Source organism: Oryx dammah, unplaced genomic scaffold (assembly GCF_014754425.2).
Source record: "Oryx dammah isolate SB20612 unplaced genomic scaffold, SCBI_Odam_1.1 HiC_scaffold_12, whole genome shotgun sequence".
Lineage (NCBI taxonomy): Eukaryota > Metazoa > Chordata > Mammalia > Artiodactyla > Bovidae > Oryx > Oryx dammah.
In genome coordinates this window covers 35,073,938-35,091,045 of record NW_024070196.1, presented here as the reverse complement: position 1 = coordinate 35,091,045, position 17,108 = coordinate 35,073,938, and the positions used below count along the sequence as shown (strand labels likewise).

The 17,108-nt window shown below is 35.3% G+C and overlaps 1 protein-coding gene across 1 annotated transcript in view; it reads left to right on the top strand.

The window, feature by feature from the left end:
• The window catches only part of KIAA1109 (KIAA1109 ortholog), a 199,974-nt gene that overhangs the window by 108,848 nt on the left and 74,018 nt on the right, over positions 1 to 17,108 (top strand). The window contains exons 38-46 of the mRNA XM_040250561.1: positions 2,428 to 2,579; positions 3,039 to 3,189; positions 3,358 to 3,510; positions 5,206 to 5,446; positions 6,601 to 6,743; positions 9,175 to 9,394; positions 9,858 to 10,016; positions 11,820 to 11,995; positions 14,857 to 15,032. Of these exons, the coding sequence (XP_040106495.1) occupies positions 2,428 to 2,579; positions 3,039 to 3,189; positions 3,358 to 3,510; positions 5,206 to 5,446; positions 6,601 to 6,743; positions 9,175 to 9,394; positions 9,858 to 10,016; positions 11,820 to 11,995; positions 14,857 to 15,032 (1,571 nt within the window). The remainder of the gene's footprint in view (positions 1 to 2,427; positions 2,580 to 3,038; positions 3,190 to 3,357; positions 3,511 to 5,205; positions 5,447 to 6,600; positions 6,744 to 9,174; positions 9,395 to 9,857; positions 10,017 to 11,819; positions 11,996 to 14,856; positions 15,033 to 17,108) is intronic.

The following is a 17,108-nucleotide window of genomic DNA, read 5'->3' as shown; positions in this document are numbered from 1 at the left end:
AGAGAAGTAGAAGGATACAGTGTGGGCTTCCCTGGTGGCTCAGATAGCAAAGAATCTGCCTACAATGCAGGAGACCTAGGTTCAATCCCTGGGTATACAAATAGTGACACAATTTTTAAAGGTTATATTCCGGTACTATATAGGTGCTTCTCAGGTGGTGCAGTGGTAAAGAACTCACCTGCCAGTGCGGGAGACACAGGAGATGCAGGTTCAATCCCTGGGTTAGGAAGATCCCCTGGATAATGGAATAGCTACCCACTCTAGTATTCTTGCCTAGAGAATCCCATGGACAGAGGAGCCATGGCTTTCACTCCATGGCATTGCAGAGAATCAGACACATGACAAAGTGTAAAACAAAGCTATCACCTGATCTTCAGAATTATATCCAGTAACCTTTTAGATATCATCATTGAGATGTGCCATAGGCACCAAAAATTCAGTCAGTGTAAATCCAAATTTATTATTACTTTGTTTCACATGTTGTTTTAATTACTTGCTTATTTACAAGGCCATCTCTCTTTATTTAAAGTTCAGATTCCTCTAGACTATTTTCTGTATATTTGTATATTCTCAGCTGCCTGGCTCACAGCCCTTGTCTGAAACCCAAATGTATTTGAGAATTCAGATTTTTTTTCTTTAAAAGAAAAATCCTATGCCATAGCCCTATATTGCCCCTCCCTTCTTCCCTCTCCCAACTGGTAACCACTAGTTTGTTCTCTATATCTATGAGCCTGCTTCTTTTTTGTTATATTCACCAGTTTGTCGTATTTTTTAGATTCCACATATACCTAATTAAGAAGTGCAGACTATTAGTATAAAATAAGCTACAAGAATATATTACACAGCACAGGGAATAAACCAACATTTTATTATAACTATAAATAGAATATAGTATTCAGTCCCTCAGTCATGTCTGACTCTTGTGACCACATGGACTGTAGCCCACTGGCTCCTCTGTCTGTGGGATTTCCCAAGCAAGAATACTGGAGTGGGTTGCCATTTCCTTCTCCAGGGGATATTCCCTGACCCAGAGATTGAACCTGCATCTCTTGGGTCTCCTATAGGTGGGTGATTTCTTTACCACTGTGCCACCGGAGAAGCACCTAAATGGAATATAACCCTTAACAATCGTGTCACTATGTTTTATACCTGTAACATATAATATTGTACATCTATAATTCAGTAAAAAAAAAAAAATATATATATATATATATTAAAAGGAAGATAATATGGCATGTGTACTATAAGCTCCTAGTGAAATCTTAGATAACATTAACATTACATCTTGAAATATTGAATATTTTTGCAGCATGACATTAGTAAAAACACCAAATAGGATAGTCTCTCACACATTCATATCAGATTTTGATTCCACATTTACAAAACAGATTTAGGTTTTCAGAGTGTTGTGAATGTTGGAATTGCAGATAAGGGAATGTAGACTTCTGTTTAGTGCCTGCTGACTTTAAAATCACTACAATCTATGACCCATATTTTTTTATAACATTTAGGATTCACAGCTGTTTTGTGGATACTCTTTATTCCTTAATCATCCCACAAGCTAATGCCGACCTTTTCTTTATTTTGACCAATAATATCTAAAAGTGAATTAGAGACTTGTAAACAGATACAACAAGCAGTGGGCTTTTTTTCTTTACTAATATGCTTTTTCCTTCCCTGCATACTGAAGAGTGGTGATTACACGTTGAAAAAATATTATTCCTATTTTTTTTCAATACAGGTTCAGATTAGCATATAAGATAACTAAGAATTTTCTATTGACAAGTGTTAACTTATTTGAACATAGACTGTAATAGTATATCTCATGGCACTTTATTTGGAAGTTTGAAATTTCCCCTTAAAATAGAATGGAAAAGAGATTGCAGTAAGAAGCAGAAGACCTTAATACTGTCACTAGTCCTCTGATGTAATAGTTGGATGACCTCTACTGTGTGTGCTCAGTCGCTCATTCATACCTGACTCTTTGCAACCCCATGGACTGTAGCCCATCAGGCTCCTCTGTCCATTGGACTTCTCAAGCAAGAATACTGGAGTGGGTTGCCATTTCCTTCTCCAGGGTATATTCCCAACCCCAGGATCAAACTCAGGTATCCTGCATTGGCAGGTGGATTCTTTACCACTGAGCCAGCAGGGAATCCCCTAAAGGGAGTTAATCCTAATTCCATGGATTCCCCTGGTGGTTCAGATGGTAAGGAGTCTGCCTACAATGCAGGCTACAGTTCTTACCTAGAAAATGCATATGCAGGAGGTCTTTCATTGGTGGGAGCTGCAAAGCTAAACCTGTTTTATTTCACACTCTTATCTGTAGAACTTGATTTGATGAAAAAGTTTTGTGCTTAAAACACTCTGTGCTAGTGGTTTTAAGGGACTATACATTAATAACTTCTGGTACTCTATTTTATATAGGATGAAGGAGTTGAATCTGATGACTTGAAAAAAGATCTACCTCTAATGCCTCCACCTCCAGATTCATGTAGCATGAAGTTGACCATCAAGGAAATTTGGTTTAGTTTTGCAGCTCCCACCAATGTGAGATCTCCTGCACATGCATTTTCTAGGTAAGAAATTTTTAAAACAGATTACTATCCCTTGATTCCCCTGATTTTTTAATTTAATTTTAAATTACATAAATTCTGTGTCATGTATCTTTTTGGATTGTTTTTCTAATATATCTAGTATTAGGCTTGCTACTTTTTTCCCCATCTTTCTTACTTCATACTTTCTGTAGACATTATTCTCAGCTTGTTTAACCCTTTTTCTTTTCTAGAGTTTTATTTTAATTTTACATGTCACCTTGTCATGAGCTTTTTACTTTTTTCACCTCTAACAGACTTTTGTATTTTTCTAATTCTATCATCTTTTGCATTTCCTACTTATATATTCAGAATTTATCTGCTGGTCAGAAGGAAAAGTAATTTTGCCTAAATAAAATAGCCACAGAGTACAATATGTATGGGAGAGTGTTTGAAATAGTCTTAAAAACATTTGTTTATATATATATTTTTTCATTTTAAAAGGCAGCTGAACCTTTTAAGCACTGCAACTCCAGCTGTTGGTGCATGGCTTGTTCCCATTGATCAACTCAAGTCTTCTTTAAACAAATTAGAAACTGAGGGGACCTTGAGAATTTGTGCTGTTATGGGATGCATAATGACAGAAGCATTAGAGGTATGTCTTTCAACAGTGCAGTGTCATACAAAGTTTATTATTGAAATATTCCCTTATTATTTATTGTTGTTGGAAAATATCAGACCTGCAAGTTCTTAATTTCTAGGTATCTTTTGTTTATTGTATCTTTGCTGTATCCTTCTAAATCTGTTGTTTTGCTTTTCTCAGAATAAAAGTGTACATTTTCCCTTAAGAAGTAAATATAACAGACTTACAAAAGTTGCCCGCTTTCTCCAAGAAAATCCTTCATGTTTGCTGTGCAATATACTACATCACTACCTTCACCAGGCAAATTACTCCATCATTGATGACGCTACAATGGTGAGTTACTGGAATCACACATTAGTTTTAAAAAAGATTCTATTCTGTTGGTTAGCCACTGACACACAAGGTTTGAGATGAGTATGGAAAGTCCAAAGGAGAAATTTGGTTAGAAATCCAGGTTTATAGACAAGATTGGGCTCAGATTAATGGTTTAGGTGTTGCCAGCCTGAAGGTGTTAGAAGCAGTGAACATGGAAGAGTCTTCTAAGAATATGTTGATTGAGAAACTGGTCAGGAATGGATCCTCAATAAATACTGAAGTGAAAGGGGGATGGAGAGAGTGCATAGAGGTACACAAAGTGCTGAGTTGGGGAAAGGAGGAGAACCAGGAAAGACCATCTTAGAGGCCAAAGGTATAATGAATTGCAAGCAAAAGAGTAGTCATTAGTCATATTTCACATAAATGTTTAATAAGTACTAATTAATAATTGAGGGGGAATATATAGCTATATGAATAGATCCAATATATCTCTGCCCTAGAAAAGCACTATGGAAAGTAACACATCGTGGTTAAGAGTTTAGAGCTTGAGCACCTCCCTGTCCACTCCAAGCTTCTGAACAACAGAGAATACACAAGAATCTTCAGCTAAATTAATAATCAGTGTGTCAGTACTGTTGATGGCCAGTCATGTTCCTGATAACCTCTAATGAAAGAATCTGGAGTAAATTATGGATTTCATAAAGGTACTCAGACCTTAGGTTAGTATAGTGCCTTCTACTCCCACTCTGTGAACTGAAGACTGGGAGGCCACAGTGCAAAGTTAACTTGCCCATCTAGGCATAGGCAGAGAAATTAGAACAGAAAGAATGGCAGGAATTTCGCATGGATGGATGCTCTGCCAGGATATGGTTTCCATGTAAGAGGAAGAAATACAAGAGACCCTCCTTCCTTGAATCTAGAAATGAAAGGGAAGGCTAAGGAACCTTATAGTCCTCAGAAAGTAAATGAGTGATTCTTGCCATCTAGTAAGTGTCTCTCTTCAGTCATAACCATTACTCCTAACACAAGGAATTGTAGGAAAGGCGAAGGAGAGGAGTCTATTTTCTCCTTTAGGCTAAGTCCACAACAGGCAAGTTTTCTTTCTTAAAATCAGCACTATGTGGAATAAAATATATTCTAAATTTTGTAATTGTTACTGATAATATATTTGTTTCGAAACAGTTATAAATCGTTTGTCTATCATTTAACTATAAAAATTTGTTATTTTTTAAATGTTCAAATAGAGGTAGTTACCTAATTTTTGAAGGAAATCTTTTCCTTTGCTCTATGAATATTCCAGGTGGCACAAAATACATTTAATTTTCAGTAGATCAAAACAGGTGAAATGCATTGAATGCTTCTTACAGGGAATCCCACTTTTATACCCTATGTTTAGCCCCTTATTTACCTGGTACAGTCCATAGCATTACACAGAGTCAGACAAGACTGAAGTGACTTAGCACATATGCATGCATGCTGTGTTGTTTATTATGGAAAGATGCAACTTTGTGTCTAGAGAGTGAGTTCTGTCATCAGTTTGAAATAGTGACTCCATTGTGTAAATCTGGACAAATGACTCAACATACAAATTCTTGTTTCCTCATCTCTAAATGGGAGTTAAGAGATTTAAATGAATAAATGCATATAGAACACTAAATAGTAATTATTATTGTTACGCTAAGATGACTCCTAACCATGTCATTGTTGTCACAGAGTGATGGCCTTCCCGCTCTGGTAACTTTAAAGAAAGGTTTGGTTGCACTGGCAAGGCAGTGGATGAAGTTTATTGTGGTAACACCAGCCTTTAAAGGAGTTAGTTTACATCGACCTGCTCAGTCCCTGAAACCTCAGTCAGCTGTGGACCATGAACATGAAGATGGGCTTGGGCTGGACAATGGAGGTGGTCTTCAAAGTGATACCAGTGCTGATGGAGCAGAATTTGAATTTGATGCAGGTAATTCTGTAAATATTTTGGTTGGCTATTATGTACTTGGAACCTAATATTTTGATAATTTTAATATGTATTGTCCCAGATTTGAAAATATCATGGCTTAATTATACAAGTCTGATTTGTGTTGGTCCAAATAAATGGTGATGATGTTGGAATCCTTATGCACACTTCACTTTGAAATTTAATTTTGTGAAATGCAGTAGAAATACAGCGAAATTCTTCTCCTAATCTATCTAGTACAATTAAGAGACATCTTTGTATAACTAGACTATTTTGAGTGAAATACATGAATTTTTTGAAATTTGTATTTCTGTTTATCAAATTCCCTATGCCAGTCTTTTGTAGATTTGAATTTTACCTGGTGGTTTGATTCTGAATTTGTGTAATGTTTAGAGGTATACATTCAGCCTATAATTCTGTCATTATTATTATGACTGTGCAGGACAGAGGCAGTAGATAATGCATTTCAGAAATACTTGCATACTTTAATGCTTTTTCAAAGAGTAATTTTTATCATGATATATAATATTCAATGGAAATAGAAATTTATCTTATGATATTTTGAAAAAATATTAAAAGTACCATGGAAAAGGACAGTAATCTTAAAATTAGAGCTTTCAGAACATTGATATATATTACTTTACCAAGCTTTAAGAAAATTTCTTTGAAACTTCGTATTTAACAACTAAGTATTTTATGAGTAATAGGCTGGATTTTTGTTATTTTGAAAAATTTCAAGTCTAACCAAAAATTGAAAAGAGTAGTGCAGAAATATTCTTTCTAATTGTCTGCAGATACCTAGGTTAATTTGTGAACATTTTGTACTTTCTTCAGTATAGTTGAATTGGTTTTTAATCTCTATGCCATTTGGGAGAAATATGTGAAAGATGAGAAGCTGTTTGTTCCTTTCTTGAGATTGAATGAAAAGATTGGGGTTGAAAGAATAAGAGAAAGAAGAATGAATATTTTAGCAGAATCCATAATTAATTTTTCAATTAATTGAATTTCAATAAATTGAGTTATTAATTAATTCAATTGAATTAATTGAATTTCAATAAATTGAGTTTTGCTATACCACCGGGAACATTGGAGTGTTTCAAGATGTTTCAAGACTATATGATAATCTATAGCCCACTTATTCTTTTTTACTGTTTCAGCCACAGTCAGTGAACACACAATGCTACTGGAGGGAACAGCCAACCGGCCTCCACCTGGTAGCTCTGGACCTGTTACTGGAGCTGAGATAATGAGGAAACTTTCTAAGACTCATACCCATAGTGACTCTGCATTAAAAATAAAGGTACATTGTTGCTGTCTTTGTTAGAGTTACTTCCACTTACAGAGAAGACCTAAGCTTTTGTTATCTCAAATGTAAATATTAGGTATTCACCCTAAATATCCAAACAGTGCTTTTATGTTGAGATAAACATACTTAGTAACTTATAGTTTACACATTTCAAAGAAAATTGTATTAACAATCAGTAATTAATATTGAATGAGGACTCCTTTAATTACCAAGCCTTAGGGCTGTCTTTTCAATTTATTGACTGCTGTAGTCAATGAAAGGACTTCCCTATAGCTCAAACAGTAAAGAATATGTCTGCGATGCAGGACACCATGGTTAGATCCCTGAGTTGGGAAGTTCCTATGGAGAAGGGAATGGCAATCCACCCCAGTACTCTTGCCTGGAGAATTCCATGGACAGAGAAGCCTGGCAGGCTATAGTTCATGGGATTGCAAAGAATCGGACACGACTGAGTGACTAACGCATACACGCACAGGTATTAAATAAAAAACAATGTTGAACATGGGTGTACCTATGGCTGATTTTTGTTGATGTATGACAGAAAACCTGTCATGCAAATAAATATCCTTCAATTCTGTCATGCAAATAAATATCCTTCAATTAAAAAAATAAAGTAGAAAAAATGTTTAAAATGTTGATCAGCTTATAATTATTAGTTTTAATGAGAAGTCTTAGTGGTAGTGCATGATCAATATACAGTTTAAATAGTTAATAAAGTTAAATAGTGTATGTTGTTGAACATATAAGAAAAAAGACATTTTCATTCATACAAGTACTGGGTGGGAGTGTAAATTGGCATAACCTCTTTGAAGAACAATTTGTCAATTTTTAATTGTAAAATTTTAAACATAATGCCTTTTAACCTGAGTGCTCAAAGACATATGTCCAAGAATGTTCTTTACAACACTGTTTATAATAAGAAAATAATGGAAGCAATATAAATAACTGAGAACTAATAAATAGTGTACCTTCATATGAAGAATTCAAAAAGATAGAGTAGATCTCTAAATGGACATGGAATGATCACCAAAGCACATTGATTCAAGTAAAAATAAGGTATAGGACAATATATATCTCTGTGTTAAAAAGGATAAATATGTATATGTACTTATATAGCAAATTATTTATAGAAGGATAGATAAGAAATGGTTAAGAGGACTTTGAGGGCAAGGGATCTAGTAGACTGGAGTTCAGGAGATGCTTTTTATTGGCTAGTCTTTGTGCTTTTGAAAGTTTTATTCTGTGTAAGCATTGTTCTTATAATGAAAACATTTAATGACAATTTGATATACATTTTTTAAAGTTTGGGCTATAAGGCTTATTCTGTTTCTGCAATACAGTTACAAGCCTGGGACACTTTAAATCTTCAGCCCCTTAATCTATCTTAGAATTACTCCTTTTCTTTTAAAAAAAAATTATTTATTTTTAATTGGAAGATCATTACTTTACAATGTTGGATTGGTTTCTGCCATATATAATTTGAATCAGCCATAGGTATACACATGTGCCCTAGAATTATTCCTGGTTTATGATCTTTCCAAAAGCTCTGATCACATTGCTATTAACGCTGTTCTCAGAAATTTTTTGAACATTCCTTTGTTTATGGATTATGAAAAAACAAAGAATTGAAATTTAAAAGTACTTTGTTTCAGATCTCCACTTATTAGGATATTTCTGTCTGCATGGGTCTTTCTTTGTACTGTTTTAAACTGATCTGGAATTCCAGTCTTAGATGTGACAGATCAGATAGAGATTGGTCAATTGTGTAACTTTTGCTTTTTTTTATTTTCTTCAGAGAATTGCTGAAAATTCTTTTTGGCATATTAGAGCTTTACAGAGAATCAGGTCTTAGCACAGAGATTTATTATCAGAGTATTAAGAAGGGTGGTATAGTATGAAGAATTTTGGGATATATGTCTTGATACTAGACTCCCACTTCAGATTTTAAAGGGAGTTGTAGCTGTGAGTGTGCTCAGTTTTGTCCAGTTGTTTGTGACGTTATGGACTGTAGCCTGCCGGACTTCTGTGTCCATGGAATTTTCCAGGCAAGAAAACTGGAGCAGGTTGCCATTTCCTATTCCAGGGGATCTTGCCGACCCAGGAGTCAAGGCCCTGTCTCTTGTGTCTCCTGCACTGCAGGCAGATTCTTTACCACTGAGCCACCAGGGAAGCCCCCAAAGGGAGGTTAATCATTGTTAAAATTAAGTGAATGATACTAAATGCTGTCCTTTGCGTTGTACTGTAAAGTTTTAAAACATGATTACATACCTTTGAGATTCACTGCAGTTCTAGTAGACACAAACTGTTTAGGTAGACACTGTGGTATTAATGTCAATAATATAGTAATAAAAACAGTGAGTCATTGTGGTTGTCCGTAGTCTTTTTTATGTACATAAGAAAGAACCCCATGTTATCTTCTCTGTAGGGCATTCATCCATACCATTCTCTGAGCTATACCAGTGGCGACACTGCCACAGATTCTCCAGTGCACGTGGGACGTGGAGGAGCACCGGTTAAGGAGAGTCCAAGGAAGGAAAGCCTACTCAGCTACCTGACCGGAAGTTTTCCAAGCTTGCACAACCTTCTGGAAGGGACCCCTCAGAGAAGTAGTGCAGCAGTGAAAAGTAGCTCCCTGACGAGAACAGGTATATCCATAGTTCTGACAATTATCAGTTTACTTCTGTGGGAGATTTAAACAAAACAAAAAAAATAGGACTTATGTTTATTCAGATACGTATTTTGGATGCATACCTAGTCTTTTGTATGACAAGTTATCTTTGAGAATGTTTTGTGGGAAACTCTTCCGTTTAATTTGTTGGTGTCTCTTAGTTTCCATTTTTAAATTGCAGCATTTGCTTTTACTCTCAACCTAGGCATGGTGTGTAATGCTGTCTAGACCAGCCAAGAGTGAATCTATTCTCATTATAGTCTCAATAAATTATTTATTAATGCCTTAATATCCAAATGCCAATAGTATGTAGTGAGTTTTTTAAAGACATATGCAAAAGGAAGATAATTTAACCTGAGTTTCTAAAAATGATTACATAAATCACGTTTTATGCTCCTTAATACATAAGTATTGCTATACTCAGTAAACTTTATTTTCAGGAAACACAATGGCCTCTGATATGTTATCTGAACACCCCTTGTTATCTGAGCCATCGTCTGTGAGTTTCTATAACTGGATGTCAAATGCTGTGGGTAACCGAGGAAGTGTGGTACAGGAGTCTCCTGTCATAAAATCAGGACAAAATAGTCTCCCAACAGGTATTGAGCTATCATGTTATTTTACTTAACTGTCTAAGGGGTGCATGTAAAGTTATAGTAAATCCTATTTTTCAAAAGATGGTTAAAAATATCTCAAAGATTTAAGTTTACCATGTAGTTGAAATTGTCCCATTTACGAAATGCCTTTGATAATATTGCAATTGAGAGAGTCAAAGCAGTAGTAGCTTAGTGTTCTTTTGGAAAGGCAAATATGTCAAATGTGAGATATATATATATATAATATAAAGAGTTTAAAATTTCCATTTAATGTGTCTGGTTTAATTTTCAAAGTACCAAAAGGAGATAAATGAAAAAATGCAAAGTATAATGACGATATCATGTTCCTACAATACAGAAAATACTTTCAGCTTATCCAGATTCCTCTGTGGAGTAATAATAAACATTTTTCTCTGGTGGCTTAGAAGGTAAAGAATCCGCCTCCAATGCAGGAGACCTGAGTTCAATCCCTGGGTTGGGAAGATCCACTGGAGGAGGGCATGACAACTCACTCCAGTATTCTTGCCTTGGAGAATCCCCAAGGAGAGAGGAGCCTGATGGGCTACAGTCCATGGGGTCGCAAAGACTCAGACATGATAGAACAACTAAGGACAGCAGCACATACTCTTTATAGTTACTTAAATATTTAATTAAATCTAAAGAAGTACTAAAAGCAATAAAGTAAGATTCTTGCCCTCAAGGAGGGAAACAAATAATGAAAATTTATTAATTTTAAAGGGGTCTTTATAAGTAGCAGGAAAACAGGCATAGAATTCACAAAGAAATACTGGTGGCTATTTCCAATAACATAAATGGAGTCAGTCCTTTCCTATCGTTTTCTATTTTTCTCTTATTTTTCCAAAATTTCCTATATTTATGTATTATTTTATTGTGATATTTATGTATTATTTTATTGTGAAAGTGTGTATATATTTTTTAAAAGAATATGTGAAGTAGCCTTTGTTCTTAGTTACTTTGGGTAGCTGAAGTTAATCTTTGTAACATCTATTTGGATCACTTTTAAATTCTATTCAGACAAAAATATGAAATTATGAAAAGTGATAAATGATACTGATAAAACTCAGTATGTTTTATTTTTTGGCCGGTATGTGGACTACATTTGAATCTGCAACCAATTCTAATTCTGACTCTAGGCATGCAGAGATGTGCTAATTCCTAGTATTAGCCCTTGATTGAAGGAGATGGAAGCCTGGTTCTTCCACCAGCTCTCAGCACTTTCCTGCAGCTAATCTCACTACTGCAGAGTTTAAATTTCAGGAGAGCCAAAAGGAACATTTCCTCTCTATCACAGATCTGTTGCCTGACAAGTTAACAGATAACAGAGTACAGAAGAAAGAAGAGATGCCATTTTATTTTTGTTTTGCCTTGAGAAATAATAGTTAGGAAGAAAATTATATGTGGGGATTCTGTGACACTTATGGTTTTTGCCATATAACCGTGCTCCTATCTATAATTTTGTTCCTCTGTGCAAAGCTGATGGGATATCAAATGCTTTTCAAAGTTCTTCCAGCCTTATAGTTTTATATTTTGGACTGACTGGCTCTAATACATACTTCATGTATGAAGATGAGTGATATTATTCTGAAAATAGTTTAATTTCACTTTTTATTAGTGTCTGTAAAATAACCTGAAAATGTGTTTTTTTTCCTTCTCAATTTAAATGGTCTGGTAATATAATACAAGCTTCATAAGTTTACTTTGCTGTATGTTATTTTATGTCCTTTCTTTATGTTATTTTCATTTCCCAAGAATTTAGAATTTATTTTTGAATACTTACTCTTTTAGGTGTTGCACCCAATCTTCCTACAATACCCTCAGCCTCAGATTTCAACACCGTCTTGTCTAGTGACCAGAATACTTTGGACGGGACACATTCTCAGCATAGTACTAGTCAGGATGATGTGGCAGGTGTAGAAGAAGCCAACCAAGGTTTTCCTGCTGTACAGCTTGCTGATGCTCAGGTGAGCCACTCCATTTTCCCCTAACTATAGTGACTGTGTATTAGGCAATACTTAGCAGTTGGAACCATCAAGTGTGTGCATGTGGAATTCCATTGAAAATCTTTTTCCTTGCCTATCTGCCTAAAGCCTTCATGTAAAAGGAGGAGCCTTTAAAAAGTACATAGGTTAATTATAAATACAAATTAAGCATATATAGATAGTCATTAAACTGAAGAATGGTATATAGTTAGTCTGCCTCATACAGCAACATTCTTATTTGGGGATAGAGACTGGCTAAATAATAGGACTAGAAAGTTAAGTTTAATCATTTCCTACAGTTTTAAGTGCTCTGTGAAGGCTTGAGTGAGCAACGCGGAGGCATTGAAGATTTTAGAACAGAGGAATAAGGTGCCTGGAAGTGGATTGAAATGGAGAAATTAGAGGTGAAAAGATGAGTTAATAAAATAGCTCACGGAAGTGGTAATGAAACTCTTAGCTTAGTGGGGCATGCCTTTGATAAGGTAAAAGAGAAATACAGTGGAGGTCTTATTTAATTGACTAAATGTAGGGAGTGGAAAACAAAATTCCCCAAGGCAAATGAGAGAGTGGGAGATGGGTATTGAGAAGTGTTGTCTTTTCAGGATGAAGGAGGCCTGAGCATATTTTTTATTTAGGACGAATTAAGAGAGTTCTAAAAAAAAAAACAAATAAACGGCAAACTGATAGAGAAAGATTCAGAGAGGGATGAGAAGTGTTGGAATTTAGAGTCCTTTATATATAGAGAGAACTTTTTGACATAAATGTACTTTTTCCCCGAGAGTGTTTGAGAAGGCAGTATGGACAATTCATAACTGTACTGATAAGTTTGCAAATTTACAGCCTCAGTTTTCTATCACGGTAGGAGGTGACTTACATTACAAAATGTGTCAGGCACTTTTAAACTTTTTTGAGATTTACTTCTTCAATACTCCAATAAATTGGAGTCTATTTTAGGGATTCTTTCACTTGTTTTTTTTTTTTTTTTGAGAGAAAAGAAAAATTTTTCATGTTTGTTTTGGCCTGGATAAACATTCATGGCATTTATTAGCATCCAATACACATTTTTAGAGACAACTATAGTATTTTACATATAAGACTCTAAAATCGACCAGAGACAGTAATATTAAGTAATACAATAAAAAACTATGTAAGGTGATTTAAATATATATAAAGGTTGGAGTGAAATTGAAAGAGAGCTCACCACAGATCCACAGAAGGATTACCAAATACTGCTGAAAGTCTAGTTATTTAGAACCTCTTGTTGTCCTTATTAGCTTAGCTATAGGAATAGAAGTACTCTTGCCTAGAAAATCCCATGGGCGGAGAAGCCGGGTAGGCTGTAGTCCATGGGGTCGCGAAGAGTCGGACATGACTGAGCGACTTCACTTTCACTTCTCACTTTCATGCATTGGAGAAGGAAATGGCAACCCACTCCAGTGTTCTTGCCTGGAGAATCCCAGGGACGGGGGAGCCTAGTGGGCTGCCGTCTATGGGGTCGCACAGAGTCGGACACGACTGAAGTGACTTAGCAGCAGTAGCAGCAGCAGGAATAGAAGAGGATTAATCCAAAGCAGATGTAGCAAGACAAGTGAGGTGATAAATGTAATATGCAATCTTGGAAGTTGCTGAAAAGGAGTTTAAGGTAAGAATATGAGAGAAAAAGAAAGTCACCTAACTTCAGAATTAAAGCATTAGTTATTTCCATGGCCAGAGAAGCCTTTTAGGATGGTAATCTGGGATGGGAAAAGGAAAGAACTAAAATGACTGGTAAATGACTGGTGGGTTTGCATGATTAACTAGGCGTCATACAGATAACAAAGATTAGGAAAGATGGAGGATGGCTTGAACCTTGAAGAGTGTTTCCTTTGGGATGAAAGATCAAATCCAAGAAAGAGTAAACCGAAGAAAGCGTATGCCAAGCAAATATACAAGGGAGAGAAAAATTCTCCCTAAATTTCCAGTGTAGAGTGAATTGTCTGAATTCTGTCATTCTAGACCTTCATGCATTCACAGGAGTAGTAAGTAGCCTGTCTTCCTAAGCACAAACAAATGAGGTGACAGAGACAAGTGAAAATGTAGACTGCAGGCTCACTGCAAAAATGGCACATCTCCATTTTGATAGATTTTTTTTAAGCTCAGGAAAAGAGAATGTCTGGTGAAAAAGAGAAGGGAGTCAATGAAGACAGTGTAGGATGTAGAAGAAGGAAAAGGAACCATGCAGAAGAGAATGAGTAGTCAGGATTATTATTACTGATCTACTGTGAATACATAGAGTTGCTTTTATTTGGGTTAGCACTTAGTGACTATGAGGTTCAGGTAACTAGAGACTTAGCCAGAATGATGTATTTCCATAGCATATATGATACTTAAAATGTAAAAGTTCTTTGTCAGCAAATGTTAAATGACTTTTGCAACCAAGGGATACCATTTAAAAATAGATCGGCTATTAAAAATACAACATATAAAATGCTTTTATATTAACAGCAGATTGATAAGCTCTTTTCTGAACCTTTTATACCAGATATTTATGGAAACACAGTAGATATCCATGCCTTTTTTAAAACAAGAAGTAGAATGATTTAAACTAATTTTATTTTCCTTGTACTTTCACTCAAGCACAATCAGGGAACTTTGTGTTTATGATTACTGTGAAGATGGCTGGCACATAGTAGGTGCTCGAAAATACTAAGTTTTAATTAAAATTAGAACATATTTAGTATACAAGGCCTTTTTTCCCCTTCACATTACAGTAATAATATGTACTGAGATAATATGTAAGAAAAATAGCCACAATAAATGTTGAGTTATAAACTGAGCTAATATAAATGTGTTATATCTTTTAGGTTGTTTTCAAACCTCTTCTGAGTCATACAGGGATCCAGTCACAGGACACAATGCCACTCTGCTACCGAATGTACTTTGGAGAACACCTTTCATTTTCAGGGACTTTGGACTGCCTTAGAGCAGATATTGTGGATTCAGACACGGCCAAAGAGAGAAAAGGCAAAAGAGCAAGAAGGTGTCTTGCATTATTATTGGTTATATGTAAAAATTTGCACAAAAGTTGTAATATCTGCTTTTTAACTTTGCTTTCTTCTAGTGCTTATGTGGAAGTAATTTTAATAGCCTAATGAAAAGATAACTTCTGCTTAACAAAAATAGTTGCTACGTTTTCTGAATAATTTGTTGATTTTATCACTAGGTTGTGAGACCTATTTTTAGGTATATTTTTGTAAGATGTTAGTACATGTATGTTATTGTTTAGTTGCTAAGTCATGTCTGTTTTGCGACCCCATGGACCATAGCCTTCCAGGCTCCTTGTCCATGGCATTTCCCAGGCACAAATACTGGGGTGAGTTGCCATTTCCTTCTCCAGGGGATCTCCTCGACCCAGGAATTGAATTCATGACTTCTGCATTGGCAGGTGGAATCTTTACCAGTGAGCCACCAGGGAAGCCTTGAAAATTCCATGTGTCAGGGTCAGCCAAAGCACAGATGTTGATAAATATACTTTATTTACTGTTGTAGTATTTTATGATCTTATGGATTAATTTTATATACTATTCTTAGAATTTATTCCTGACCTCCTTTCTGAGTTGACTGGTAGCAGGTAGTACTTTCCATTAAAAACAGAGTAGACGTCATGTTGAGAGTTATAGCCTTGTCTTTCACAGTAGTGTGGTACTATAACAGTAACCAGGCAAGCTGAAACACTGCAGAAGTGACCTTAATGATTATTAAGATTAATGGGGAGAATTACCTTTGTTTTGTGACCTGGAAAAATATTTCTCAAAATATTAGAAAGTCTTTTACTGTTTATTATACATGTGTAGGAAAATGAAAAATATAATAAAACTGATATTTTGTGCATACAGTTTAAAACATTAGAAACATTTGAGAATTAAAATGTTTTCTTTTTTAAAAACTAGAGGGTAGTTTGTATAGTCCTTGTCTGCTTACATCATGTAGCTTACAACACAGAAGGAGCATCTTTTCTGTGCTTTGGCAAATGTCATACTCCATTCTAAGCAATTTCCAGTGTTTTAGTTGTGCACTTTCAGTGTTTTAAAATGTCTTCACTAGTTCTTTTCAGCCCCCATCACTTTCTTTGGGATAGCTTCATCCCTTTTGTCACGACCACATCTTCTTTACGCCAGGAAGTTTGCCTTCTCTGAGTTCCATGAGCTGCATGTCTAGAGTTTCTAGATGGAAGTGCATTTTCATACTCAGTTGTTTTCTTTTATAACTACATTTACTTTCTGAAAATTTATTTTTATTGAGTTAATATTGATTTATAACATTGTGTATATATACACACACACACACACACACACACACACCATTCTGTTTCTATATACACACACACACACACACACACACACACACCATTCTGTTTCTACTCTTGTATACACAACAGCATGCTTGCTACCAAAAGATTAGTTTCCTTTTGTCATCATACATCTGAGTTCCCTTACTCATTTTGCTCTCCCTTACCTCAGCGCCTACCTATCTGGTAACCACTACTCTGTTCTTTGTATCTGTGTGTGTGTTTTGTTTGGTTTGGTTATTTATCTTATTTGCTTTTTGTTTTTTATATTTCACATGTAAGTGAAATCATACTATATTTGTCTTTCTTTTTGACTTATTTCACTTAGCGTAATGCCATCAAGTTCCATCCATGTTGTTGCAGACGACAAGGACTTCATCTTTTTTTTATGCTGAGTAGTATTCTATGTGTGTGTGCACTTTGTGTGTCTATCATATTTTCTTCATCCATTGGTGGGCACTTAAGTTGTTTTCATATCTTGGCCATTCATACATATCTTTTAGAATTAGTATTTTTGTATTCTTTGGAAAAACACCCAGAAGTAAGAAAACTGGATCATAAGGTAGTTCTAATCTTAATTTTTGGAGGAATCTCTATATACTGTATCCCATAGTGGTATACCAATTTATATTCCCAACAACAGTATATGAGAATCCTTTTTCTCCACATCCTTGCCCACACTTGTTATTTCTCACACTTGTTTTCGATGATAGCTGTTCCAACATACATAAGGTGATATCTCATCATGGTTTTGATTTGTATTTAATA